The sequence below is a fragment of the Perissodus microlepis genome, chromosome 12 (assembly GCF_051167445.1).
Source record: "Perissodus microlepis isolate ML-2025 ecotype Zambia chromosome 12, ASM5116744v1, whole genome shotgun sequence".
In the NCBI taxonomy this organism is placed as follows: domain Eukaryota; kingdom Metazoa; phylum Chordata; class Actinopteri; order Cichliformes; family Cichlidae; genus Perissodus; species Perissodus microlepis.
Genome location: NC_140472.1, coordinates 13,886,037 through 13,912,858, shown reverse-complemented (window position 1 = coordinate 13,912,858; position 26,822 = coordinate 13,886,037). Strand labels below are relative to the sequence as shown.

General features: G+C 40.3%; 1 protein-coding gene across 6 annotated transcripts; it reads right to left on the bottom strand.

Annotated features, from left to right (window-relative positions):
- Positions 1-191: 191 nt before the first annotated feature.
- Positions 192-23,998, bottom strand: aak1a (AP2 associated kinase 1a). Of its 6 annotated transcripts, XM_084945921.1 has the most exons (20): positions 23,176-23,998; positions 19,854-19,972; positions 19,214-19,322; positions 18,577-18,719; positions 18,281-18,402; positions 18,096-18,177; positions 17,875-18,007; positions 17,659-17,762; positions 17,242-17,321; positions 16,982-17,145; positions 16,220-16,386; positions 13,438-13,665; positions 12,198-12,385; positions 11,720-11,910; positions 11,561-11,629; positions 8,982-9,086; positions 8,670-8,771; positions 7,276-7,434; positions 6,798-6,887; positions 192-2,745 (listed from the first exon to the last, which is right to left on the bottom strand). In XM_084945921.1, exons 1-20 carry the CDS (start codon positions 23,333-23,335, stop codon positions 1,895-1,897), a joined length of 3,366 nt encoding a protein of 1,121 aa, XP_084802047.1. In that variant the 5' UTR covers positions 23,336-23,998; the 3' UTR covers positions 192-1,894. The 6 variants fall into 6 exon arrangements, with proteins under 6 accessions (XP_084802047.1, XP_084802048.1, XP_084802042.1 ...); XM_084945922.1 differs by lacking the exon at positions 8,982-9,086 and having other exon boundaries at positions 13,441-13,650; XM_084945918.1 differs by lacking the exons at positions 192-2,745; positions 13,438-13,665 and adding an exon at positions 3,971-6,270 and having other exon boundaries at positions 23,176-23,997.
- Between the last annotated feature and the right edge of the window lie 2,824 nt (positions 23,999-26,822).

Below are 26,822 nucleotides of genomic sequence, written 5' to 3'. Positions count from 1 at the left end.
GCCTCCCTTATTATGTTGGTCAAGGTAATATTTCATTATGCCCGAGGTATATTATTAATAACCTAGAATTATATATATCAAATTTAAGAGGTAAAAAAGATAACACTTAACTCGTGGTGGACCAACTTCATCATGAACTGAATGTTTTGACGATCATTTAAAAAACAAAAACAAAAACCACATGCACACAATTTTGATTTACATTCATTTAATAGTATCTCATGACAGTTTTCAAAGGCAGGCTGTGCAGCATAAGAAGTATTTTGAGTGCTTTCCTGTCCAACAGTGTTATCAACTGTTACTCCAAATGTTTCTTACACAACAGCGGTCACCCCCCCCCCCCCCCCCCCCAAATAAACAAAATAAACAAAAACAAACTTACAGCTGTGTTACAAACAAAACACATTCTTCAAGAACCGTGACACTATGTCAGTGATTATGTGCAATCGTCTTGTTTACAACTGGGGTGAGAAAAGTAAACATTTATATCAAAATACCGAACACTTCGAAATAAAAGATTTTACATTGCAAAGGAGAAAAACATAATTTAAGCTTTGGGTTGAGAAAGGCTGGATCCCTTTTGGGAATCAAATAGGTCTTCCATGATTCTATAAAGAACAAAGACAATTAAATACGTCTGAATGGCAACGGAAACAAATCCAACAGGAATGTCATCAATCAGACACCATATAAGATTTCACTTGGACAACACTACATTTACCCTGACTGGAACTGCGAAGCATAAGTGCCGTAGACAGTTGTAATATTTATTTATTTATTTTGAAGCTGCAGTCATAAGTTTTCACTTCAGTTGTTCATAAATGTGTCACAGTTAGGATACAGAAGTCGACAACAAAGATGCATTCCTGTGCTTGATGACGATCTTGTGCGTGCGTGTACAGCAGACAGCAAGAGGAAGTTGTACATGATTGTACACAGGTATTTGGTGCTGAACACGAGTACAGTAAGATTATGTGAATGCAGCAGTGTCTTTATTTTCATTTAAGGAGGGCACGAAGGCAAACGTGATGAATGCTGCTGATGTTCTGATGTGGTTCTGAGGTGCAGCAAGGGTGTTAAGGCTTTGGAGATGTCATATTGTACAGTGAGGGAAAAAAACGGGAATAGTCTTCATTTATACAACATAAGAATTACCATAATAAATGTTATATGACTAACATTTACTTATAGTTCGTACATGATGTGGAACAAACTGTTTTTGTATGACATGATTGTGACCGCAAACGTAACGCACATGTTTAATTTACACTTTGCATCAACATCCAGCATCTCCTTTATGAACTTCGAAGCATAAAAGACAAAAAGTAACTGTAAATGTTTAACTGTAAGGCATTTGCACATTTCTAGTTTAATGAAATATTCCTAGGCTGTGTCTTCCCGTCTTTCAAGCTTCTATGAAGTTACGGTCACGTCATTCAAGCTGACTACTAAAATAAAGGAATGAGGCATTTTCAGATCAATGAAGCTCAAACTGTCCAGGAAATTTAACCGCCACGGCTGCAGTCTATGACCTCCCTCGCTGTGTGTGATATTTCAGCGCCGACACACAGACGCACACCAAAAAAAAAAAAAAACCTGAGGTAGGCGAGAAAACAATCAAATGCTTGACCATAATGTAGTCATTGTGTAAATGTGAACAAGAAGGACAACATGAAAGGCAGAGGAAAAAAAAAACAACAACAGTGTGAATGTGGGACTGATGTCAGTTTACTCAAAGTAAAGATGACCTTGCACTATTTGAGTTGGTTAAGAATGAGATCCATGCAGGCCTGCAGTCCCGCTGCAGCGCTGGTGACAGCATGCGGTACGCCTGTTACACTTTGCATATTTCAGTAGGCGCGGATTCCCACTGCCCTGACCTGTGAGTGTGCGTTCAGGGCTTTTCTTGCGGTGCCTTGAGGTGAAAGGGTGCAGAGACAAATGGGTCTACAGCGCTCACGTCTGAGGTCCACGAGTGCAGAGGTCCAGCGGGGACAGATCCTACAGCAGCCTGCTGGCTCGCGTTAGACGCCGCTCTGTGAGCTGCTGCTGGCTGCTGGGGCACAGGTCCTTCAAAGTGTCGGGAGTATTTGGCCAGAGCTTGAGGACGGAAAGGTTGCTGGGCAACCTGTTCTAAGACTCCTTGATCAGAGGTTACAGTGTGAGCTCCAGCTGCGTGGGGGTACGAAGTCTTCGGCTGTGCTCCTTTGGGCTTGGGCTTTCCGAATGGAGCCTGAGAGAAAACGTCGAGCTGCTGCTGCTGCTGAGCCGCGAGGGGACCGCGTGGAAATGGAGCGTTGGCGAATACGTCACTTGTGTCTTCTTGCGCAATCAGAAAGGGGGCTTTGGAGAAGATATCTGCAGCGCCCTCCATCTCTTTTGCTGCCTCGTGTACATGCTGGAAGTGATTCTGGGCAAAGGTATTTGGAGCAGGTTGATCGAAGGTTGTAGCTGATTGTGCTGCTGCTGTGCCGGAGTGCAGAGATGGATGGAGAGCTAACTGAGGCCCTTGGTCTTCTTCATCCTCAGAGTCCTGCAGCAGAGGTCTAGAACCGCTGCAGTCATGGGGGGCTATGTGACTCTCAATGCCTTCACCGTCCTCTTGCTCGTCCTTGTGTGCTTCTTTTTCTTCGTCTTCATCGCTGGAGTGCACACAGCCCTCATTCTGTGGAGAATCTGCTCCTACAGCTTCAGTCTCTTGTCCCTCCTCAAGCACAGAGTAGCCATTACTCTCCCCTTGGAGATCTGTTCAAGCAAGCAAAGATAGAGGGGAAAACAAATTGGAGGTAAACAAAAATGTTAGAATACAAATGAGAAGAAACTTTGCCATCTGTGGTCCAGCTGCCCATTTATCTACCAGATCCGTCTCGCATAACCGATGGACTCTAAAATCTGTAAGTCACTGATTTTCGAGGATGACTAAACAATGAGAACCCATCACAAGACTACAACAATTCTACTCTGAACAGGTCACAGTCACAACACTACCAGTTCTACTAGTACGTCACCACATTAACCTTGTTTCCACAATTCTCAACTCAACCTTCACAAGTAACGCCCGGTGTTACAGGAAAACAGTGGCAGCAGTTTTGCTTTAGGTTAAAACTAAGTCAGTTGAGGAGGAGGGAGCATGAGAAAGATCTGTGGAAACAAGGGGAAAGAGCCTTCACAGCAAAAGTGAAAAATAGTTAGCGACAGACAGACTGCACAGAAGACAGATCAGTCTTACCTCAGCAGTGTTGACAGCAGTTGTTAACGTGCAGCTCAGGGGGAAAGGTTAGTTGAAGCAATTAAAGGAAAAGACCAGCTCTTGGCTCTTGTTTTGTTTTACTTCTAGGGCGAGCTTTGCCTCCTCACTTGTGTTTTAAACCGTCCACGCCCTTTCCGTATGACTTAAGTGTGAATATGACACAGTTTGGAGCTGACAAAAATATCCCACAGTGTGACAGCTCACTTAAGTGTGTAGAATGACAGCTTCTCATCTCTCACAATACAGCTCATAGTCTGTACAGTCAACTTGAGATATTACCTCATGAACAGACACACAATTTAGGAAGGCAAATTCGAAAAAGTGTGAGGAGGAATAAAGTTTTTAGGTTTCTGAAAACTGGTCTGATCACAACAACCACTCTATTTATGAACATTACACCGGGTGATATGAATAGGATTCATGACAATACCCCATTAGTCTTTTATGGCTAAGGGAACGCCAAGGGAACGACGAGTCTGATGATCTCCATCAGTGATACTTCATTAACACTTTGATGATTATAGATAGTCTGTTTGCATTTCAACCCAAAGAGCACAGCAACACACGTAAAAGTCTGCAACCAGTGCAGAGTGCTGCAGGATGCAGAATTATAGTGGATTGCAAAAATATGAACCGCAATTTTAAATGGAAAGAAAATGGGATGTAGACATTTAAAGTGGTTAAGATCAGATGTAATACAACTCACAGCTGACACACAAGCCTTTCTTATGATTATTTAATGAACTATAGGAGACAGAGGTGAAAGTTATCCCAGTGTTATCAGGAAGTTAGTTCCGTCATTAGCTCTGTTAAATAAAATCTATTCAGGCATATACAGTAACTTACATGTACCAGTACTAGTGTATAACCTAACAGCTGCAATGGAGAGCAACACATACTATCCAGTCAAGCGATTCAAAAGCACTTAGTCTCATGTTTGTTTGGTGACTAAACCGTGAGCACTAGATAAATGTTGGACAAGAACTAAGAGAGAAGACAGAAGGACAGAGTCGACAGTTTTGCACTCTTAAATAAAGCCTCATACACAAATATGTTTTATCTATACAATCCTTATACAATTTTTACATATTTTATAATGGTCCTCAGTTAATACATTCTTTCTAAAGCACTATCAATAATAGTCACTTTTAATCATAACATGATAAAATGTTACACACTAAAATCTACCTTTACCAATGCTGACAAGTGCAAAAAAAAAAAAAAGAAAGAAAAAAGAAAAGTGTTACTTTATGTATATTTACATTTCTCTTTCATCTGGACAGACTGTCACAACTGACTTTATGGTATATGGTAACAAAGGATTGGCCAGAGAAGATTGAGAGGATGTCAGTGGGAGAGGGAGGAAGGATATTTTCATGTAAAGTTCCTTCATTAACATAATACCTACACAAAATAATGACATTTACGTCACACTTCCCTCTCTGTGACGGTGGTATTCTGCTAAAAATCTGCTCATTTATACTGACCCTGAGAGCGGACCAACACAGAGGAAAAACAGCATGATAATAGAGTCTTGTTTAGCTTTGGCATCGGAACAGGTCAAATACCTTCATTCCCTTTTACTTCTGCTGTGCTTACCTCAACGATGGGTCACAGGTGAGCTGACATTAGTGGTGTTGTAGATAATGCTGACAATGGTGGGAAGCTGTGCTGTGGCAATGGAGCCGAACTCACCAGCTGTATTAACACTGACCTCAGCAGTTTCAGGAAATGATTACAACTGACAGATTTACAGGTGTAGCATTAGAATACGCTAGACACGCTGCTTAACATCCAGAAAGAGGGGACAGTATACAGGTATGCTCAAGCCTGTGAAGCCACTTGGTCGGTTTACACCAGTGATTCCCAAAGTGTGGGCCACAAAGGTACTACAGGTGCCTGCAGTAATAACAGAAATTACGCTCAAGTATGTACATATTTAAATGTATTTATTTATATAAAAGTGAATTAACACTGGTGATCGGAGGTGGTGAGTTTGTGAAGTTTTTCATCACTCTGATCTAAATTTACGCTCTTGTTTTGAAGTCTGAGTCCCAGTGGCAGGTGGCCATGACACTTTGCATGTGATTGGGCAGCGTTAGCAATTTATAGCAAACAGCCTGTGTTGTTTATGCTTTTTTAAATAGAAATGTCAAGAAAAAACACACCACCCTCTCGTGTTTTGATCAGAGTGAAGATTTAAGACTGGGTGGGGCCCGTGGGATTTTCTGGTTTTTAAGTGGGCTGCAGCACTCTTGACTTTGGGAATAGCTGGTTTAGACAAATAGATCTATAAAGGAATCATGGCACATAATGGCTTGAACAGATTTGACTTTCCATGACTATGCGCACTCCAACAGTGTGAGAACTCTTTAAAACCTATCCAAAACTGACACTTCTTCTTTTATATGTAAACTGGTTCAATCAGAACAGAAGCGCAGCTCCAGGTTGCATCTTTGTTTGGTCAGTAGTTCAAAGCTCTCATAGGAAAGTGCATCAAATTATCTACAGCATTCTACAGTCTTTAGTCAGACCCCTGACACATATAACCATGCTTAACATGTGCATACGATGATGGTCGACCATGGCCGTGCACTCTGTGAAGGATGTTAATGGGAGTAAGAAGAAAGCATGAGGAAGACCATGGTGTAGCCAAGACAGAAGCAGACGATATGCTCAGGCATTAATGAAAAGATTTTTACCAGTGTGGGAATGTCAGCGGCTAGCAGAGACATATGAAACCAGCTATCAGGCAACTAGAGATGGAGTTGAGGCCAAGGAGGCACATAAAGAGAATACTGGCTCCTCTTGGTTCATAAGGTGCTACATTAAGTGTCTCTCTGCGTGCCCATCTCTACCCCCCCAACCCTCCCCGTATCCCTTTGTTAGGATTGCACACTGCCCCTTCGACCTCTCCCACCCCCTCTAGAGGTCGATGAGCTGATCCACCAGCAGAAGGGAGCGAGCCAAGTTGGGGATGCTGGACTCTGAACTGCCACTGTTGGTGCGCGAGTGACCACCTGGAACGTGCCAGAAAGAAAGAGAGATAGAGACAGAGATGGGCATGGAGGAGCCGAGGGAGAGTGTGAAAGACAAGCAAAAGAATAAGTCATTTTAACAGGGATTGCATGGAGAAATTAAAGAGTGGGAAGATGACCAGGATGAGGGGAGAGAGATGCATGAATAGGGGGGGTAGAAAAAGAAACAAGCAGAGAGTGAGCTGGGATAACTTTTATACAGCTGCATCATTACAGGGGGAGGGGGGAGTTAGGGAAAGCCATACTAACATGGGGAGACTTTCAAGATAAACTAAAAAGAGCCAAAACACCTGCAAGATGGCGAAGCACTGGGAGTTAAAAGATGACTAATGTGAGAGCTCGATGAGATAAGAAAAAAGCCACCCATACAAGACTTCTCACATCAGAAATCCCAGGAACAAGCTAATGGTGACTAAACTGGGAGGGGGGGCTAGTTCATTCATCTTTGTGGCTCACAGTCTGGGTTTCAGCAGGTGTGAGTGCTCATCTCAGAATTAGGTTAGCCTTACCTTGATTTGAGTTTTTGGAGATGAGCACTGGAATAGGATCAAACTCGTCGTCATTGCCCTTCTCCCCACACGACATGAGGAAAGCAGAGTCTGTGGTGAAGGAAGAGGAAGTGAAATAACGATGGAAGCGGGAAGAGGTTAACTCGGCCAACGAAAAGAGCAGGAAATTAAAAAAGAAGGAGAAGGAGAAGAAAAGAAAGGAGGATGCGAGTAGATTATAAACGGAAGCAGCCAGGGCAGTCAAAGTTTTTAAAAGCCATTCAGTTTTACATGGCTTTTAGCATCTTCTACAAATGAGTCAAGGGTCTGGCGAGGCTGTCATTTAGTGTCCAATTCAATTTCCACTTTTGCTTTTTACTGTTTCAACAGGCCTTTCTATTGTGTGGTTGATCAGGGGTCTGCAATTGTGTTCCCACAAACACTGAAACCCCGAAACCCCGCCCCCCCACACACGCACGCGGAAAATAAAAGGTCTTACCAGAAGCAGTCTGACCAGCTGGCAGCTCCTCCAGGCAGGATCCAGCGCCAGGAGGAGCAGAGGAGCAAGAAGAAGGGAGAACAGAAACAGATGGGTTTCCATGACAGGTATGAGATAACAGATCACAACCCAGCAGAGAATCCTCCCCAGTGAGAGAATCTGAGACAGCGGCCAGAGAAAGAAAGGGTATGAGAAAGTAAGACTGTTAGTGCAAGGAGCAGAAAAAGATGCATTGTATTAGTATAATAGCTTATATGTGCAAGCATAAAGAATCCAAAAGCTATGTTAGCTTCATTTAATAACAAGCAATAAAAAGAGGTGTCTCTTTTTCAATGATTGAGCACAATTTTTATTTCTATAGCACTTTTCAAGATAAACGTGGTAAAGTGGGTCACAGAAAAATGCAAGCAGATCTCAGTGAATAGACCACTTAACACCCTAAAGCTTAAGCGGGTTATGGTCCATATAACTGAACTATCCTAAAGCAACTGTTCTAGTTATAGTCCAAAATGATTGTGATCTGGAACAAGGGCTGTGCGATATGACCAAAATCTCATATCCCGATATGACCAAAATCTCATATCCCGATATAAAAATTCTATCGTCTGATAACGATATAAATCACAAAAATGTAACATTTTCTGTCAATTCTGTGACTCTCGGGCAGCTCGACTTGCGGGAAGTGTTTCCAGCTGCGCGTCATGTAGCTGGAGTCGAGTGTTTTAACCGATGCATGAAACTATACATTTTTAGACATAAGTTGTAACAGCCGCCGTTTTCTTTGTGAGTATTTATTACACGGTGTGCTGCGGGGATAAGCCTGTTCTAACGTTTGACTCTAAGGTTTATTTTTTAGCACCTGGCGGTTCTTTTTTTAAATTCTCATCCGTAAATAATCTGCTCTTTCACGTGATTCAGTTTATTTTGAAAAGTCTCAACAGGATCTTGAGCTTTATTGTGAAAGGTTTATGTGGAACATAAACAAGCGGAGACGCGATGCTGTTACCGTCGTTGTTGTTAGCAACAACGCATAAAAACAGGCGCTTGTCCGTCCTTAGTGTGGTTATATTAAATATAAGAGAAAGAGAGAACTTTAAGAAATTAATATAGCCACTACAGTGACCATCAAAACGATGAAAAAATATTGTCGTAAACAGTTTATTTTGCGACACCACGAAACAAACGATAGCGTAAAATGAAACGATAGACGTTTTTATATCGTCATCCGATATATATCGTTATATCGAACAGCCCTATATGGAACGCCAGCAAATGTTTGAGTTAATAAAAATCAATAAAACTACATCTTAGGATTGTCGCAGAACCTGAACTTAGTTAACCTTGGGTAAAACAGTGATCGGAAAAAGTGCTATTCTGAGGTCCAGGATGCTAACCTGGCACACTGGCAGGAATGAGCTCTGGCTGGCCCAAATGTCTCTGGGGCTGGGGAGCCTCCAAACCAGGAATCAGTGAGTCCACACACACCTCTGCCTTTACTACATAAACACAACGTAAAACAGTAATACAAAGATGTTATTAGTAGTACAGAAAAAAAAAAAGAAAAGAAGAACATCTTCTTTGTTCCTTTCCCAGATGATATGCCTGACTTTGTAAGGATGTTAGAGAAAAGAAAGGGAAGGAAGACATATGCAGAGCAAATGAGGAATTTTGGGGGGCAAAGCATGGGACAAGAACATAGCTGGTACCATTTGTGGTGCTCTCTGCAGCAGTATTGAAGGAGTCAGTCAGGGTTAAGAGGTCAGGGAGCAGAAGAGAAGTATCAGGGGACTTCTGTCCCTCAATCAGCTTCTCTGTGAGTGAGCCAGAGAAAGAAGAGGGAGAAGAGAAAGGGACAGATGGCAGCAGAGAAAAGGGCAATGAGAGAGGATTTTCCATAGAAATGACAAAGAAGCAGAGAAACTACACTTTGTGATGGTGCATGATGGCAAAAATCAACAAGGACAAATGCATCCATCTGCCTTCATGGTCAGCATTTTTAGAAGCAAGATTCATCCAGCAGACAGTAAGAAAAAAATTAAGGATATCACGTAAATTTCAAGGTACTTTCACATCAATATAATAAAATTACTGAATCATTTGTTAGTTTATATCAGGGTTGTCAAACATAAGGCCCTGGGGCCAAAAAAGGCCAAGCAAAGACTCCAATCAACTGCCTCTGGAAGATATAAGGAACAGCATGAATGTTTTGACTTTTAAATGTGTTTTAATGAGTTTTGCAGCTTTTCCTACAGATAGAGATCTGCGTCATGACTAGTCATACTATACAAAAGAAATAAATTTTACTAATTGATTGCAGATTTTAAACATTTTTTATTTATTTGGTCAAAGTGAGCTGTACGTGGCACACAACGTAAAATGAGTTTGACATCCCTGGGTTATAGTTCCTTCCTCAATAGCATTCAGTTGCCAAAAAAAGTTAAATTATGGCAGCAGATCTTTAATGCAGAAAACATTTCTCATGCTCTTTCACACCTTCAAAAACTTCAAGTTAAAGCAACCAATGAAGACCTTTCTTTTTATTTTCCACAACTTTTTCAGCTCATTTTTGGAGCAGTGCACAAAAAAACAAAACACAACCCACAGTTGATGTTGTTAAGTTGTTGTTACCAAAACAAATAAGATCTGATTTTACTAAGTACTAAGTGTGCTGCATGCATGAAGTGTATTTCTATTTATTATAGTATAAGTGTATTTCATGCAGTTACTAATTTTTCACTGCAGCCTTATACTCACAGGAAACTGCTATGGGGCAAAGAAAGGGTTGGGGGGGGGGGGGGCATCTAGGACAAGGAATGTGTTGGCTCAGAAAATGGCACAGCAGATGTGACCTTCTGACCCCTTCGCTATAGGAAAGACGCCAACGCTGATGAAAAGCTTTTCACAAATCCTAAATGTCAAACATTTGATTTTCACAGGGAACAGTGAAAATATGCAGTTTTAAAATGCTACATACAGTATGTTTTACATGCTGTTGCACTCTTGCCACAAGGCTGTTTTCACGTTATCTCAGATGGGATGTTATGCTTCTTTAGCAGAAGTCAGAGTGTGTTTGCTTGTGTGCATTCTATCTCAGTAAGGGATCCAAAGAGTCAAAGAGATAGCTTAGGCTGGGCAGAGAAGATTACCCACACCCTTATTACGTAACGTTTTTATCCTCTCAGTTCAGGCCTTAAACAGTATGTAAACAAAAAAAAAAAAAAGGAAAAAAAAAGGTAAAGAGGCATGAAGCATACACTTCCAGAAGCACTCAAGACTAAACAGAGAAGAAAATAAAAAGCTGGACCGTCATTTCAACAGGAGAGTGCGCTTAGCTTTCTCTTGTTCTTAGCAGCACTGGTAAGCAGGCTCCACTAGTGGTAAAGCAATCCAATTAACAAAGGAGAATTTGTCCTTCGCGTTACCAGGCAACAGAGAAGGAGAAAGCACAGACCTGCAAATGAGATGCGATCTAGCTGTAGCAACACTGTCTATTCATGAACGCTGACAAGAAGCCACTGTGAGGCTGCTCGCTAATTCAACAAGGTAGAACTCTGTACTAATCCAAACCACAAAAACTGGCACTTGGAAGCTAACCTGTGGATGGTGTGAAAGCCAAGAAACTACCTGAGCAAATACAAAGTCACTCATGAGGTATATTTGCTAAGAGTCCAGGAGAATCAAAGGGATGGCTCGTTGTGCGTCCTGGTGTGACCACAATATTATAGAGTGAGAGGCAGTTAAAAGGGTCTGAGAGACAATAGTGCTGACGCTACACTTGTGAGGTGATGGCTATAGATCAATACTGCACAGTGGACTTTAAAAATTGAGACAGCAACATATAGAGCAGCTATAACCTACACAACAGAAATTTTCTAATAATATGCAAGAAAATAGGGATGCTTACTCTGACTTGACTATTTGCCTGCTTACAACAAGCGCAAGCCTCTAGGGCTGTCCTGGCTACTGGCTTTAGTAGTATCAACAGCTAATACTTGAATTTTTCAATATTAATTGCGGGCGGTTTTCCTACAATGGATGCATATAGATGTAACAATAAAAAAAAACAATCACCATGCAAATAAGATTAAGATGATGGCTGCGCTGTGATTTCTGATGGTTATAAACTGTTTTCTTTTAATAGAAGTACACAAGCCCACAGACAAATCCTTATGATAGATTAACATTATACGCATATACTCAATCACTGAGACAAATCCAGCTGGTTCAGAAGCATCCTTTACAAAGCTGTCAGAGGCATACTGAGAAAAGCTAAACAAAGACTTACCTGGAAAGGCATTGAGGCTGGGAATGAGATTTTCATTGGATCCCGCAGCTTTCTCTCCAGCTGCAGCAGCTGTGCACAAGCCAAAGGAGGAGAAAAAACAAACAGGTTTTAGATCATGGAATGATTCACTAATGCTGTGTGTGAACAAGCTGAACTTACTCTCAGCTAGCTTTGCAAAGTCTTTGTTAAGAAGCTCCTCTGCTGTTAGCTTAGAGAAGTTATCGTCGCCAAAAGGATTCCAGGCGGGCTGAGTGTGGGGGACAGTGAGTGCTGAGGCGTCCCCGTCACCTGGATGGTATACACTCTGTTGGGACGAGCAGGGGGACCCAGAAGGAGTAGTGCTTGCTGATCTGCAGTACAAAGATAAATATAAAAGACAGTAGGAGCACACAGTGAAACTACACAAAGGATGTTAAGTCAATGCACACTGGCCTCCTGATGTATGCGGTAGTAAGGAGAGAGAATGAACAGTTATTTAAAGACTGAAGTGAGATATTCTCGGGGATCTAAAAGAGTTATTTGTCCTCTTTCTGGGTGCTGTGATATGAATGGACTGTCTATTGCACGTCGACCTTCACTCAGTGTCATGAAAGAACAGTTCATCCTCAGATCACTGAGGGGAGTTCATTCTGCTCACTTGGACTTGTTGAGGCTGGCTTCAGCTGCGGCTGCCTGAAGTAGCTGGGTCGACTTGCTAACGGGGACCCCAAACACGGCACTGTGGGTGACATCACTAAGGATACGTCTGTGGCCACTCTTGGTGGCCGTCTTTGGCGAGGAGGGGGGTGTCAGGGAGCCAACTTTGTGGATCCCTCTGCCAGTCGTCTGCAATGAGAAAAAAAAATGATGCAGAGGGGTGAAAATGTGTTAGTAACTAAAACCTTTTCTCTATGGTACTGTGCAAAAGTCTAGAGTCTTTTCTTTATATTTTTCTAGAAAAATAGTAAAAGTTCCTGTGGTCTATAGAAACACGTGCAAACATACATGGAAAAAAATTATATAGAAGCACAAACAGAGTTTGTACAATTCTAAACAGCTTGAAAGTCAGTATTTGGTATGACCACCTTTATTCTTCAACACAGCCTGAACTCTGCTAGATAAGCTTTCTTGTAATTTCTGGTCTTTAGAAGTATTTCTCCAGTTTCTTGAAGGACAATCAAAGCTCTTCATTTTTCAAAGAGTCAGCTCAAAAACAAATAGTATGTTTTTGCAATAGGCTACTGTAACAAAGTGCCTAAAGATACAATTTAAAATTGGTTCTGCTCATAAAAGCCAAGCTGTCTGTTAAGTGTAGATACAACACTGGTTCATCTATTGAGTTAGCTGCCTTTTCTATGTTTGAACAATTCAAAGGTCAGTATTCCTCTGAAATGGTCAGATACAAGTACTGGACTAAAAATGAGTGAAAAAGGCCAAAGTCCTTCATAAAGCCTGGAGAACTATTGCTCAGGACCACTTAAAAATTACATGCAAGTCTGGCTGCTTGGAAGCAAAACATAAAGAAAAAACTGAAGACTTTTGCACAGTTCAGTATTAAAAAAAAAAAAAAAAGAAATAAATGAACCAGATACAAACATTAGAACATGTAAGAGCAACTGGAAAAGAAAATTGATCAAAGAGATTGAAGATTGCTCCAAACTACGACTCTATGAAAACAGGAAACATTTACAGGAGAGGAAAACATGAAACAGTCTGACAGAAACTCATGAAAATCCTATACATTATACATTCAGTAAAAATGGAATGAGATTTTTCGAATATTTTGCCACCGAGAAGAGGAAAAAGTGAGCAAAAGTCTGGATGTGATTTGTTAGAGACGAGCCAATAATCAGCCCCGACCCAAAGAGTAGCAGACAACAGCAGGAGTAGGACGTTACCACAAACTCTGGACCACGAGCTGCAGGACCAACAACTGCGGACTCGGGGATGGGTGTGAGATGGGCAGCTGCAGTTTCAAGGACTAAATGCTGCTGCTGTTGGTGTTGATGCTGCAGGGTAACAACTTGAGGAACAGGTTTAGGTTTATATTGCAGCAGACTGGATGCTTGTGATGATGTTTGTTGTTGCTGAAGTTGGTGGTGGTAGAGGTTCTGTACCAGGTGATGCTACACAGGAACACCACACAGCTGACCGTGAGCAAGGTAAACTGTGGCCCAACTGAAATATTTTCTGTTATTTATTGCAAAACTAAACCAGATTAATTTTTTCTGTTCTGCTTCACCAGCAAACAACATGAACGCACAGAAGAAAACCTACAACAAACCTATAAAAATATGGAAATATTTGTTGCAGCTAATAATAAAGTGGGAATCTCAAAGGGTTTGTTTGAACAAATGTCTGTTAAATTGACATTTATTGATAAATGAGGTAACAGAATGGGAATTTAACAGTTTTCTGAGGAATGATTCCTAATAAGTAAATATTTCATTTTGCAGTACAAATGCAACGAGTTTGTCTGTGAGCTTAGCAGTTCACACTATCATTCCTCAAGAATGTGTCAACGAAACACGTCAACAGGCGTGTACTAAGAAAGAAAGTTCAGCATAGCCAAGATTTTTTTTTCCTGTTAGCTGGCTTGATGAAACCTAACAATCCAGTCTGAGACAACAGGTATGATGGTGGTGGTTATTAACTTTCTTTGTTAACCTAGGCTTGCTTCAGGTGCCAAGAGGGCAGCTGACATGTCATTTGATACTTCCTCCACACAAAACAAATGATTTAGCTCCACCTACTCTGATCAGAAACATTATCAGAGGAACAGGTAGTAGAGATCTAGAAAAAGAATTTAAAATACACCTCCTATTGCTGCAAATAAGACAAGCGAGCAGTGATGGCAGAAAATCATCAATCACAAGCTCTCCAAGCACTAAAATAAAGTGAGATGTATCAAAAATAATCATCTGATTTCAAAAAGCTATAATTTTAAAGTGACAGTAATTGAAATAATGGACATAGAAGCTTGTGGTAAATTTTTAAAGTACATGGCTGAATATTAAGTTTTACAAACAAGACAATGTTAACAAGTTCTCAATGTGTCCCCCTCCAGACACACAACATGTCTCCACAATACTCAAACTGCTGTTATGCTACCGACCAGCAACCACGTGACACTCACGAATCTCCTATTTCTAATAATAGGCATTTCCACTGTTACTGGAGAATGGGGAATAAAACCACTTTAAAATCAGACAATTCTTTTTGATACACCCTTTATAAATGCTGTTTATTTCCAACTGCACATTAGGGTTTCGAAACTGGAAGTTTTACCAAAATTCAGACCAAAATTAAACCAAAACTCTGAAGATAACCTGCGCAGGAATAGGTTGTGTGTTCAGCATCAGTTACTATGGTGATCTAGTCAGGCAAAAGGAGAGACACCGTCATAACACTGAAAATTTGTTGACAGCAGATCTAGTTAAAATCTTACAAGAATGAATGGAAAAGGAAGCTACAGTGAGCTGGTTAAATAAAGAGCTGCAAACAGCACATTTCCTGCCTCTCAGCCAAGTAACGTCCTCCAACCCTTTCACTGAGGTGTGGTGCTAGCAGTCTCATGCTATGTGCAGCATGAGAATCAAATCACAATTGCTCACAGAATGAATGAAAATTACACTTACTGCCTGTCAACTAATTCTTTATTTTCTCATTGTTATTTCTTTATTCATCTGAGGAAAAGACGGCATCCATAAGTGTTTTATTTGGGAAGTACAGTTGTTGCTGGCCCTGGTTCTTCCTATCTGTAACATAAGACACACTATTGCAGGATTCCTTAATATCATTCAGCTCCTTCTCAAGATCGGATCTTGACTGATGCCAGCTTCTACATTTTACAGATTTCTACATATTACAGGACTACAGATTGTGACAACAGTCCTCCTCCAGCTCTGGAGATCCATTGCAGCATAAAAGCCTGAATGTGGAGCACGTGGAGAAGTGTTTCATGTTGCACTACAACAAGCTCACACATCCTAGAGAGCAGAACAAGGACCACCATTGCCAGCTGCAGTGTAAGAAACTAGAAGTGGAGTTCATCTACAGGATGAGGCATTAGATTATATTTATAAAGTATTTGTATAGGACAAACCTATAGGAAGTATGTGACTGTACGCATAAACACCCCTCTCGCACCATGAACACAATCTAATTGGTAAGAAACCAAATCAAACGAGACCTGAAACCTTTGAGATTACCACCTTAAGACTGGGAGCAGCGTAAATGTGTAGCTTTGGCTTGAAACACACACACACCAGTGATGAACATAATCATGTTGAATTTTAGCTTCACTGAAACTAAACAGAGCTCTTAAAACTGATTTTGAACAACAAACAGGGCAGCTCAGCCAAAAAACAATATCACTAAAATCCACAGAAATCAAAATAGTTCATCATGCAAAACACAGACAGCCCACACCTGAAGTTTGTATTTTCAAGTGTGTCTCATTATCAAGCCCAAACCCTTTGTGTGGTATCACACTCTTCCTGTTATTGCTTGCACAATGAATATGCATTTGATGAAAAATCCCTGATGCTGTTAATTCTTTGAAAACAAAGGCATTAAAATGTCTCACCACGCGTGCACAGCATTATTCAATGCCATCCATGAAACAGCACACATTGCAGCTAATCACCATTTCCATTCTTGCTCTAACAGTCTTCCTACCTGCTGAGTGCTCTGTGGACTTAAGAAGGCAGAGGCTTGCTGCTGCTGCTGCTTAATAAGCAGCTGCTGATGCTGAGATGTAGCCTGCGGCTGCATGTTAGCAGACGGAGCCTGTTGAGCAGGTTGGACAGCAGCTGAAGCTGGAGGAGGGACACTAATACCGACACCTGTAAGGGAAGTTAATACGATATATGAGAAAATTACAAAAGTATTCTTGATCATCAAATACGACACAGATTCTTTTTGTGCAGATTCTTACATGAACCAGCTGTCATCCACACAAACAAGTGTGTGCAAGTGAGTGAGAAAATCTTAAATCACCTTGCTCTCGAGTTATTGGATTCACAAACTTGGGTATATACGCCGCCCGCCCCCACAGTGGGGTGACAACAACACCCCATCAGCCTTTTTATGGCTGAGGGGCAAAAACTAATTGGACCGATACCAATCAAAAGAATGACTTTGAACAACACATAAATAAATGTGAGGGTGAATCATGCCACCATCTATTCTGTCTCTGCAAGTTGACCAGAAGGGACTTCAAATAAAAACTAAAAGCCTTTAAAGAGCAGACTAAACCAATAGGAACACAGCATCTAAACAGATTTTATAGTGAAATTCTTGAGGGATTCATGAACCAAAAGTAATTCAACATAAATAGTGTTATTACCAGGGTAACAGTCATCATAAATCCAGGCTTTGATCACAATGGTTTTAACCCTGACATATAGAGAGAATCATAGTTTAAATAGCTCCTTGTACCTATAGCCTGGGGTGCCCCAGTAGCCACACCAGGCCTCTTGCGTGGGGTGAGTGCTGGCTGGATGGGAAGAATGCCTGATATGGGCTGGGGCTGAGCCTGGCCAGCTTTGGGCCGCTGTCGAGGTGCAATTGAGGTTTCCGTTGTAGGAACTGGGTCTGTGAGCCTGATGGAAGAAGAAGAAAACTCTGCAGAGTAATGCAAAGTTTCTTATGACAATAATATTAATAAAAATAACACACACGCTTTGCTTGTCACTCACCTGGCTTTGTTTTGACTCTTTTTGGCCACAGCTTCACTCGCTTTGATAGGCTCAGGAAGTTTTGCAGGAATAGGTGAATTCTGCAGGAGAGAAAAGATTTATCAAAAATGATCAAATCTTTTCACATTTTTGATTAGTATTTTCCATAAATGTATAATTGTTTTGTGCTTTGTTATTACTAAGAGCCTAGTGACAAAATCTGTACTGTCATTAATATCACTGTGTCCTAGATAGCTGTTTCTAGCTAGCTAGGAAAGTTTCCTCCTGTTTCCTAGAAACTCAAACCCCAGCACACGAGATGTAAAATCAAAGACATGTAGTAACAAAAAGAAAACCTAAGTGATGACCTGGTAACTGCTGAGCACACACATATTTTCATCTAATACTCCCACTATTGCTCTCGCCGTGATGACTCACATGTAGATTTGGGACGGGACACTCTCGTCGAGCCAGTTTAAAGGCAAAGTAGGATACTTGGTAAATGTCTGGCCTCTTTTCAGGATCAGGTTCCAGCATGTATCCTGAGACACAAAAATTATTCTGAGTTAATTTGCATTTAAATTTAACTGCACCTAGACTACACACATTCAGAAAGCAGAACGGTCGCATGATCTAAGCAAATAGAGTACTTACTAATAAGACAGTGCATTTCATGTGAGTAGCGGGAGTTGTCTGGGATGGTGAAACTGCCATCACAGATAGCCACTTGGCTCTCGCCGAATGGAAGGGTGAAGTAGCACAGCTTATAGAGAAGACAACCCAAGGCCTGTGCAGACAAGGAATTTAACACATATAAAAACATATACTCTGTATGACATCATAGTAGTTAGATAATATTTTTAAGTTAGCCTCACCCAAATGTCTGCTTTTGTTGTGATGACATTTCCCCCATAGAGGTTGACCATCTCTGGAGCACGGTATGACAGCGTAGTATACCTGCAGTAGCAGTAATGTATGAGAACAGACCAATGAGCTTCTGAAATATAGGGAGAAAAAAGGGTAGATGGTACATCAACAGGAAAAAAACCCAACAACTAACTTTTTGATTTCATCCTCTAAAACTGCCACCCCTTCTGTCTGAGGATTTTGGAAGCGGTTGGTGGCACTTCCAAAGTCACAGAGCACATAGTGTCCCCGGTCATGAAGAAGAATATTTTCCACCTATGTGTGGAAGACAAGATGAGACTTGTGAGATGTGATGTACAGTGAAACAAACGCAAAAAACAAACAAACAAACAAACAAACAAAAAAAATTCCAAATTACTAGTGTGACCATTCATTAGCTAGATCTGTGCTGTCAGTAGTATTCGCATACAGAAAATGTATTAGGCTTGCCTTGAGATCTCGATGGATGATTGGAGTCTTGCACTGATGTAGACGAGCGACCGCCTCGCACGTGTCACAAAAGATCTGTAACACCTCAGCTTCAGTGAAGCCCGTCTGTAGCCGCTGGTTCATTAGGTTCACCACCTGGCCACCTAAATGAAAAAAAATTTAGTCAATAAAAAGACAAATTCCTTTTTTTATGTTATTATTTAAAGTTTCTAGGTAATATTTAAGGCTCAAATATAAGTTTACTCTGATACCAACACATCTAAAATAAATGACAAAAACATACATTAATCTTTATCATTCACATGACACTTCAAAGCGGTCAGCTTTTACATAAGAGAAAAAAGTAAAGAGGGCATCATGAATATATTGCTTTAACACATTAACATTGCTGTTTGTAGCATAACAAAATTAATAATGATGCTCACAACTGCACAGGCATGTTAACATTTTATCTTTCTACAAATGACACAGCTAAGTTGAGCACCGAGTAAAACACAAGTTCTATTGACCACGACAGCTATCAGCTGAACATTTGCCTTTGGGAAAAAAAGAAAAGAAAGGATGCTGTAAGAGCCGAGGGTAATGGAGCTTTGAATTCAGAGACAGAAAGGCATGGGGAGGGGGTTGGGCGATTTACCTCGACAGAAGTCCATTAAGATCAGGACTTCCCACACATCACCAGCTCCGACTGCAGTTATGCTGGAGTCCAGGAAGCCGACTATGTTTTTGTTACCCACCAGGTCCCTCTGTGTAAACAAACAGAGAAAGAAACAGGAATGATGAACAACAAGAGAGGCAATTTTCAAATATCATGCAGTCCTAAGAAATTTTATTTGATAGATCAAAAAATACATCAATGTTTGTAAATTCTCAGTTTAATTTTAACTGCCAAAGGACTTAAAGTAATGATGATAAAATCATCTGATAAGCATGTCACCAGGGAGTGGCTACAGGAACTGGTTTGTTTCACTTACAGTTAGGAAACTGACATGCAACTGAGCTTACAAGGCAACATTTTAAACAGAACTTCATGTTCTAAAATGGAACTAATTACAATCCTGAGTGCTGCTTTGTTATCACCACTTGACACAGGTCAAATAGTGTTTTTGCATAACTTTTTTTTTTTTTAATTTCGGGCATTCTGGGTTGTTCATATTTGCATTTTCTGTGTCAAATTACATAACACAAGATAGATTTTTTTGTTTGTTGCTGAGCAAGCTAACAGTAATGCAAATTGCTGAATTTGCTCCAGTCAGCTTTGGGGCAATCACACTCACCATAATTTGTATTTCAAGTTTGCAGATCTTCAAATCGTGTTCGTTGTTGACATACATTCTTTTTAGTGCACATCGTGCACCTTGATGAGTCCTCACCAAAAAGACTATGGCAAAACCTCCTGCAAAGAGAAGAACAGGGAGAATGGACAAATTGAAATGCAGAAATAGAAAAACCACCATAGTTATGTCTCTTGCATTTTTTGCCACCATATACAGTGCAATTATAAGTGGCACTGCATTGGTGCTAAAACCCAGGGTGTTCTTTCTATGAGACAACAGTGCTAAGCATACTGCCTTGCTCAGTCTGCTTTGAGTTTATTTCTCAGGACAGTGACCATCTGTTGACAGTGACTTGATTTTTATTGAGGAAAAAAGACGACCTTGGCAGATCAAATAATCATAACCTAAACTACAAGGAGCCTGATAAAGTCACAATAAAAATGAAATCTATCAAACATGTGCAACGAATTGTTTTATCCAGTTTAAAGCACTGGTGTCAAACAGCCCTGCAGCAGGGTATAATTCAACCCTGTTGGATGGCCTGGGTTTAGCATAAACACTGTGTGGTGAGTTAGCTGGCTGGCACAATAGTCACAAGACCTTGAAACAAAACTGTGTGAGTAAGCAGCTGTGCCAAAAAGATGCAAGAAGACAAAACTGACACAACATAGGAAGTGAGAGAATATATCATCCCACGTTTAGTCACAATGATGACAGTGACAACCATAGCAACTAAAACCACCAGGAATCATACCACACTAATAAATAAAGCACAAACTGAGTATCTCTCAGCAGATATCTGGATATTTTAGATTCAATTATCATTGTTATTATTATTATTCTACTACTATCACCATTACTCAATACAAGCTGCATTGTTAAAGACATTCATAGAGTACAGCAAGATTTTTTTTAACAGGAAACCACACTAAATATGAAATCATGTGGGCTTCAGTCCTCCATCCTGTGTGGGTCAGCATGAATGAGGAAACTTAGTAATTTTACTGTTGTCAACATGAATTAAATGACTTGAAGTTTCACAATGAAGTGCTAAATTCTCTGCATATAAGAAAAAGGAGCTGGCAGAGCACATTGCTCAGTAATTAGTGTTATGACATGAAAAGCAATTGCTTGGATGAGATATGAAGTTTAATTAAGAGCTGAGGCCTGTATTGAATCAGAATAAAGAGCAGAGGCTAGGCGGGCACGTGTGTGTATAGCCCAGCAGAGCAGAGGCATCTGATCCACTGCTGTCTTGCACAGTCTAATCTGAGATGCCTGTTAGAAATTAGAAGGATTAGCGGCCGTCTTAAGCAACATTTAGCAGTGGTCTACTGTCTCAGGAGACGGGGTGACTAAATAAGTCCAGCTACAAATAGCCACTACTCCTTGACGTAAAATTATTATAACACAGTTGTAAATGCACACAAAAATAAACCTTTGGGCTTTGCAATGAAAAGTGTCACCAATGCTTGTAGTGTTCAGTTACAATCTATCAGTGTAATGGAACTTGCATAATAAGCATCTAGGCTTTGGACTAAGACACAGCACATGCCCTCACAACTACGATGCTGTTTACAAACATATGCACAACACTGCAGTGACAGGGAGAAAAACCAGAGATCGTCTCAAGAGAAGGTGGCATAAACTATCTAATCTGACTTAGAAAAGTTTTTTTTCCCCTCTGTTAGAAAATGTGATAATTATGGTATACAAAAAGGGAATGACTTGCACATTAATGACAGCAGGATCTGGGGGCACTAATGTTACCAGCAGTAACTCTATACATCAATACAAAACAACACTTCCTGCTGACCGTAAAGGGAGAGAGCTGTGTGTCAGGAAATCCAGAGGTAAGTCAGTAATAAATCACAGATTTACCCAAGACCTAAAGCTAAAAAAAGATAACACTGTTCAAAGTGTGCACCTCCAAACCAAAGTTACAAAAAAAGAAAAAGTTACAAAAGCAGCACAGTGCGCCGCCCTCACTGCTTTAGTCAGCACAGGGTAAAATGTGTTGCCACAAAGTTCAAGAGTGACAACAAAGGGAGTTGGAGTAAGAGGAGGAAAAAATAATTAACTACAGATAACAGTGACTGCAGGCCCAGACTTCAATGAAAAGCATCTGAATAAACAGGTGTATTGCCAGTAGCTGTACTCGAATTACAAAGAGCAGCTCTACTACCAGATCAAAATGCAGTGAAAGGAAAAAATAAATAAATAAATAAAACCTTGCATCTTGGGGAAGCTGTATATATATAATTATGGTGATGCCATTTAGTAGGCCTAAGAATTACACACCTGAATTGTGCTTTTCTAAAGTTACTATCTGCAGCAAGGCCAAACTGAGCTCACAGAAACAAAGAAATTTCCTAACATCCCAGTACAGGGCGGGTCTGAAGTTTGCTGTGGAACTCATTCATAAAGCCAGTGTGTGGCCAAACACATGGTTCCCATCTATAGTACTGATAAATTAATCAGACTTTTTTCATCTATTATTTAGTAACAGGCCCTCTTAGCTAACAGAGGACATCAGACTCTCATTGCAAAGACAAATGACCACAGGGAAAAGGTTTACCTCTTTCACAATATCCGTTTAGCCTGTTCTAATAGAAATGACCTTAAAAAGGTGCAATCAGTCCTCACCACTAAGTTAAGGATTTGGATTAACAAATGAACATGCAAGAATATTTTCACCTGGAAAAGTTTGTGTGAAGTTATGTCTGAGTTTCCAGCTTACTGTAAGATCACATTCTATGTGCCAACACATCCTAACCAACAACTTCCAGTTAATTTTAACTTGTGCAGTCTACATCTGCCTGTCCCTCTGTAAATATCCATACAGGTGACTCAGCATGGCGTTGGCCCCTTACAGCACAGCAGGAAATCCAGTTTTGCTATGTTCCTCCCAGCCTTCAAGTAAAGAGTGTAGAAATGTAAGGATAATACACACTGAGAAATGTAGAGCCCATCATCTTTACATCTTAAAATTTCAGCCTAGTCTGTCTTCCTCCTAATCTGCCTGTTGTTATTATTAATAATAAACAGATAAGCCAGGTTTGGGCAACCTGGCAGCAAACAGGCATGCAGAGGACTGCCTAAATGTGTAACCTCTAAACCCTGACCAGTAAATATTCATTAACCAATGCCATTTCCACTTAGTAATGTATAGCAAACATGATAGCTTATCATTGTGTTAGTAACATTACTCTGACTGGGCCAAAAACAAAACAAAAACAGGCCCAATCGTTTAAATGAAGCCGTCCAAATCATAATTAAAGTGTTTGTAGTAATCCACACAAGGGAACGCCACGTAGTTCACCTTCTGCGATTGTTTCCTCCACGGTTACTTGATATCTTCCAATGCTGAAGACTCGTCCGATGAAGCTGCCACCGCCGCCGGAACCAGCGCCTCCTCCACCGGCTCCAGGACCAGGCCCGGAGCCCCCAAACTCCCGACGGGAATCAAAAAATTTCTTCATTTTCCCTTGACACTGCCCAAAGCAGGACCGAGTCCAAAAATGTATAAATTTCGCGACAACGACAGTAGTTGGACAGAGTCAGTCGCTGAGGTGCTGGCGTTAACGCTTCAACAGCTGAATGAATGCTGCTAGCTGGCTTCAAGCTAAAAGCTAGAGAAACTAGCTGGACCTTAAAATATCCCGAACACTGCTGCCCGATGCTGTTCAGCTAACTCATGGTTTGAACAGCAGGCGGAGTCAAATAATGCAGAGAAACCGCTTTCCACTCTATACTAAAATCAGTACTAGCTACACAATGAGCCGGACTATGAGCCCGAAAAACCCCGTCAGCTCACCTAGCTAGCTAGTCAGCTAGCTAAGCAGCCAGGTGCCAGCTGTCAGTCAACAGACTAGCAGCCAGGTAGATTCCTGATATCAAGTCCAGGTCGTTACACATCTCGGTCGATATTCTCCCGAGCGAAATGTTAGTCCACTTGCTGCCTTATACCTCTGTATCGTTGAGAAAATGTCAGCTCTTTACTGTTTGTATTCGTGCTGCAGGTTAGAATAAGCCTAGTCAACTAGGTTAACTTAATGACAGAGCTAACACAGCCACTAGTACACGCTAATGGCAGAAGTCCTCCCCATCTCCCCTGAATCCTGCTGGACTGCCCCTCGTGTGATTGGTCAAATCAACAGCGACTTCCTGTTAGTGCACCCTGCTTGTCCCTGAGCTGTGGATTGTCAACATAAATAAAGTGAGTTTTGTTTTTTCATCAGTCTAATTTACTAATAACAGTAAAATAAAAGGAAACCAATTTAATCTTTAATCTCAAATTTGTGAACAAAGACGAGGAAATATCTACAGAAGGGGATCCCCACAGAATTCATTTGCTATGTGATTTCTGTTCCAAACTTCTGAACATATTAGATATAAAGGTGAAAGATATGGAGATATGGAGCTATAACAATAATAATAATGATAATAATAAAAATGTATTATACATATCCTCCTGACCTAGGAAAAAATATTTTTTGTGTGTGTGATTTTCTTGCTCTTTGGAGCTAAAAGAGGCCACCCAAACACACGAGATATCAATGGAAAGCCCATGAGGCACTCTATTTAGTACCACAGGACTTAGTAAGGTAGCTCAAATAAGTCAAAAGATATAGACCAAAAGCAAATGTCCATTCCAGATAGCATAAATGAATAGGATAGTTTTCAATATTTAAATACAAAAACCAAAGTGAAACAAGCAAACCCACAGTAACTAAACTAAAATAAACTGAGAACAAAAAATCACATCAGTAAAACAAACAATAAAGTTGGCCAGTTCAAACATCCATGATAATCTTACATTTTAAACACAGATATTATGTTAGAGTTTTATAATATAGATTCATAATTACAAACACATAAAGTCACTTAAATTCAATTCACTTTGGTTTTATTTATTATATAGCACCAAATCACAGAAATAGTTGCCTCAACTGTTGCCTCAACCTTACATTCCTTATAATGTAAGGAAAATTACATTAACATAGAGAAACACCCAATAATCAGATGACCCCCCTATGAGTAAGCACTTGGAGACAGTGGGAAGGAAAAACTTAATTTTAACAGGAAGAAACCTTCAGGAGAACCAGGCTAAACAGCAACTTGCTGGGATGAGGGGAGGGAGAGAGGACAAAAGACACACTAAAGAGAGCCAGATATTAATATGAATTTCATTAATGATCAAATGTAGAGAGGTGTATAAACACATAGAGAATGAAGAAAAAAGTCCCACGACATGGTAAGGAAAGGATAAAACACCCCAACTGTGCCGAAAACTATAATAGTTATGTATCTGTTTAAATGCTGCTGTGACATGCCATATTTACCATCCATTTGTTACCACAGCACCAGACGTAATTATAACAAAGAGTTGACGCCAGTCCACTTCAGCACTTCTCCACGAGTGAATTGTCTTTACTGATATTTGTTGACATTTTAAGTTATGGCCAACTATTCTAAACTTTGCGTTTTTAATCTATGTGTTTTTCACTGCCATAGGAAATTGTTAAATAAATCCTATTCTTGCCTGCTTGAAGTTAAACACATTCATATTCTTAGTTGCATTCTTGCTTCAGGCCAATGCAATATCGAAATGATCAGTTTTAATACTGTCATCTGAAATTCAAAAGGTGAGATTAAATTTTATTTATAGCTCAAGTTTCGAAGACTGATCTGAGGTCTTGGCTGCTCGTGTGAGTGAAATACTTTTTCCTGCAGGGGGCGCTGTTTCATCACAAAATAAATATGGACTTGTAGACTTCTTCCCCCTATCTCAAGGACCATATTTCCCTTACCTTGATGGAAGGTTTGTGTGTGTGTGTGTGTGTGTGTGTGTGTGTGTGTGTGTGTGTGTGTGTGTGTGTGTGTGTGTGTAAACTTTCATAAGTAAGTGAAATTTGGCTGTGAAAAAAATTGGAGCCAAACTTTTAAACAAGAGCCACTTTTCTTATTTATACCCAAATTCCTGAAAGACAGTCAAACTCAAAGTGTTTGCAGCATAGATCCAAAATCCACTCTTGTGTTTGTCATTCACACTGTAAATAATTTAAATATATAATGCATTATGGAAAAGTTCAACATGTATTTCCATTCATATCATTTTCTTACAGCTCCCTACTTATGTACTGTATTTGGACATGCATGATAACTTGTTTACAGAATATAGGACATTCATTTGAGTGCAGCTATTATCTTGGAATAAATGTAGCTACACATTTAAACATGTGGTGACCATTTTGCTAAAATAATTGAGCCATTAAGCTGTTTCAGCTGCAGAGTTGTTAGTGCTCCAGTGATAAATGACAAAGCTCTGATGCATTCTTTCCTCTGTGATCATCTACAATATGTTGGATCTCAGCTGACCGAATAGCTAAAGGTAAACAGACTTTGTTCTCATTTTGTGTGGTCCCCCGAGAACCAAAACATCCTTACAATTTGGCGTCTGGACTCAGATAATGTGAAAAGGCGAGGTCAGAAAAGCAAACATAATGTATGTGTACCAACAAGTATTAGAATAGAGCTGAATGGTGCCTGTGACCGGAGCGGAGCTGCAGTTACATCATTAGAGGAGTTGTATCTGCCACGTTGAGAGAAAAAAAATAAATCTGAGCTCTCATAGGCTAGAAAACATGCCAACCGTAGATCTTTCTTCTCCATGTGTGAAATTGCCAAAACAAAATACCAGGTTTGAATTCTTGGAGATCAAAGGGATATGAACCTTTTATTAATAGTTTTTCCTGTGGATCACCTTTTTCTAGAGTAATTTTAAAATAAGCAGAATGGAAGCAAAGATTAATTTTACGCTTTTACCTCCGCCTTATCTCACTGCCTTCCCCCAATCCTCTCAGATGAAATTTATTAAAAGATCAATCCCAGCATGTTACATTTTTTTTTTTTGCTTGAAAGTACCTCCTACACACACACACAAACACACACGTGTCGTGTACAAAT

Excerpts from the sequence above, each read along its gene's own strand:
- aak1a (XM_084945921.1), bottom strand. The coding sequence starts at position 23,335 with ATGAAGAAATTTTTTGATTCCCGTCGGGAGTTTGGGGGCTCCGGGCCT. Across the intron at positions 17,322-17,658 it reads GTCCCGTCCCAAATCTACAT|AATTCACCTATTCCTGCAAA; the intron begins GTGAGTCATCAC and ends TCTCTCCTGCAG. Across the intron at positions 16,387-16,981 it reads TGGGGCACCCCAGGCTATAG|GTGTCGGTATTAGTGTCCCT; the intron begins GTACAAGGAGCT and ends CTTCCCTTACAG.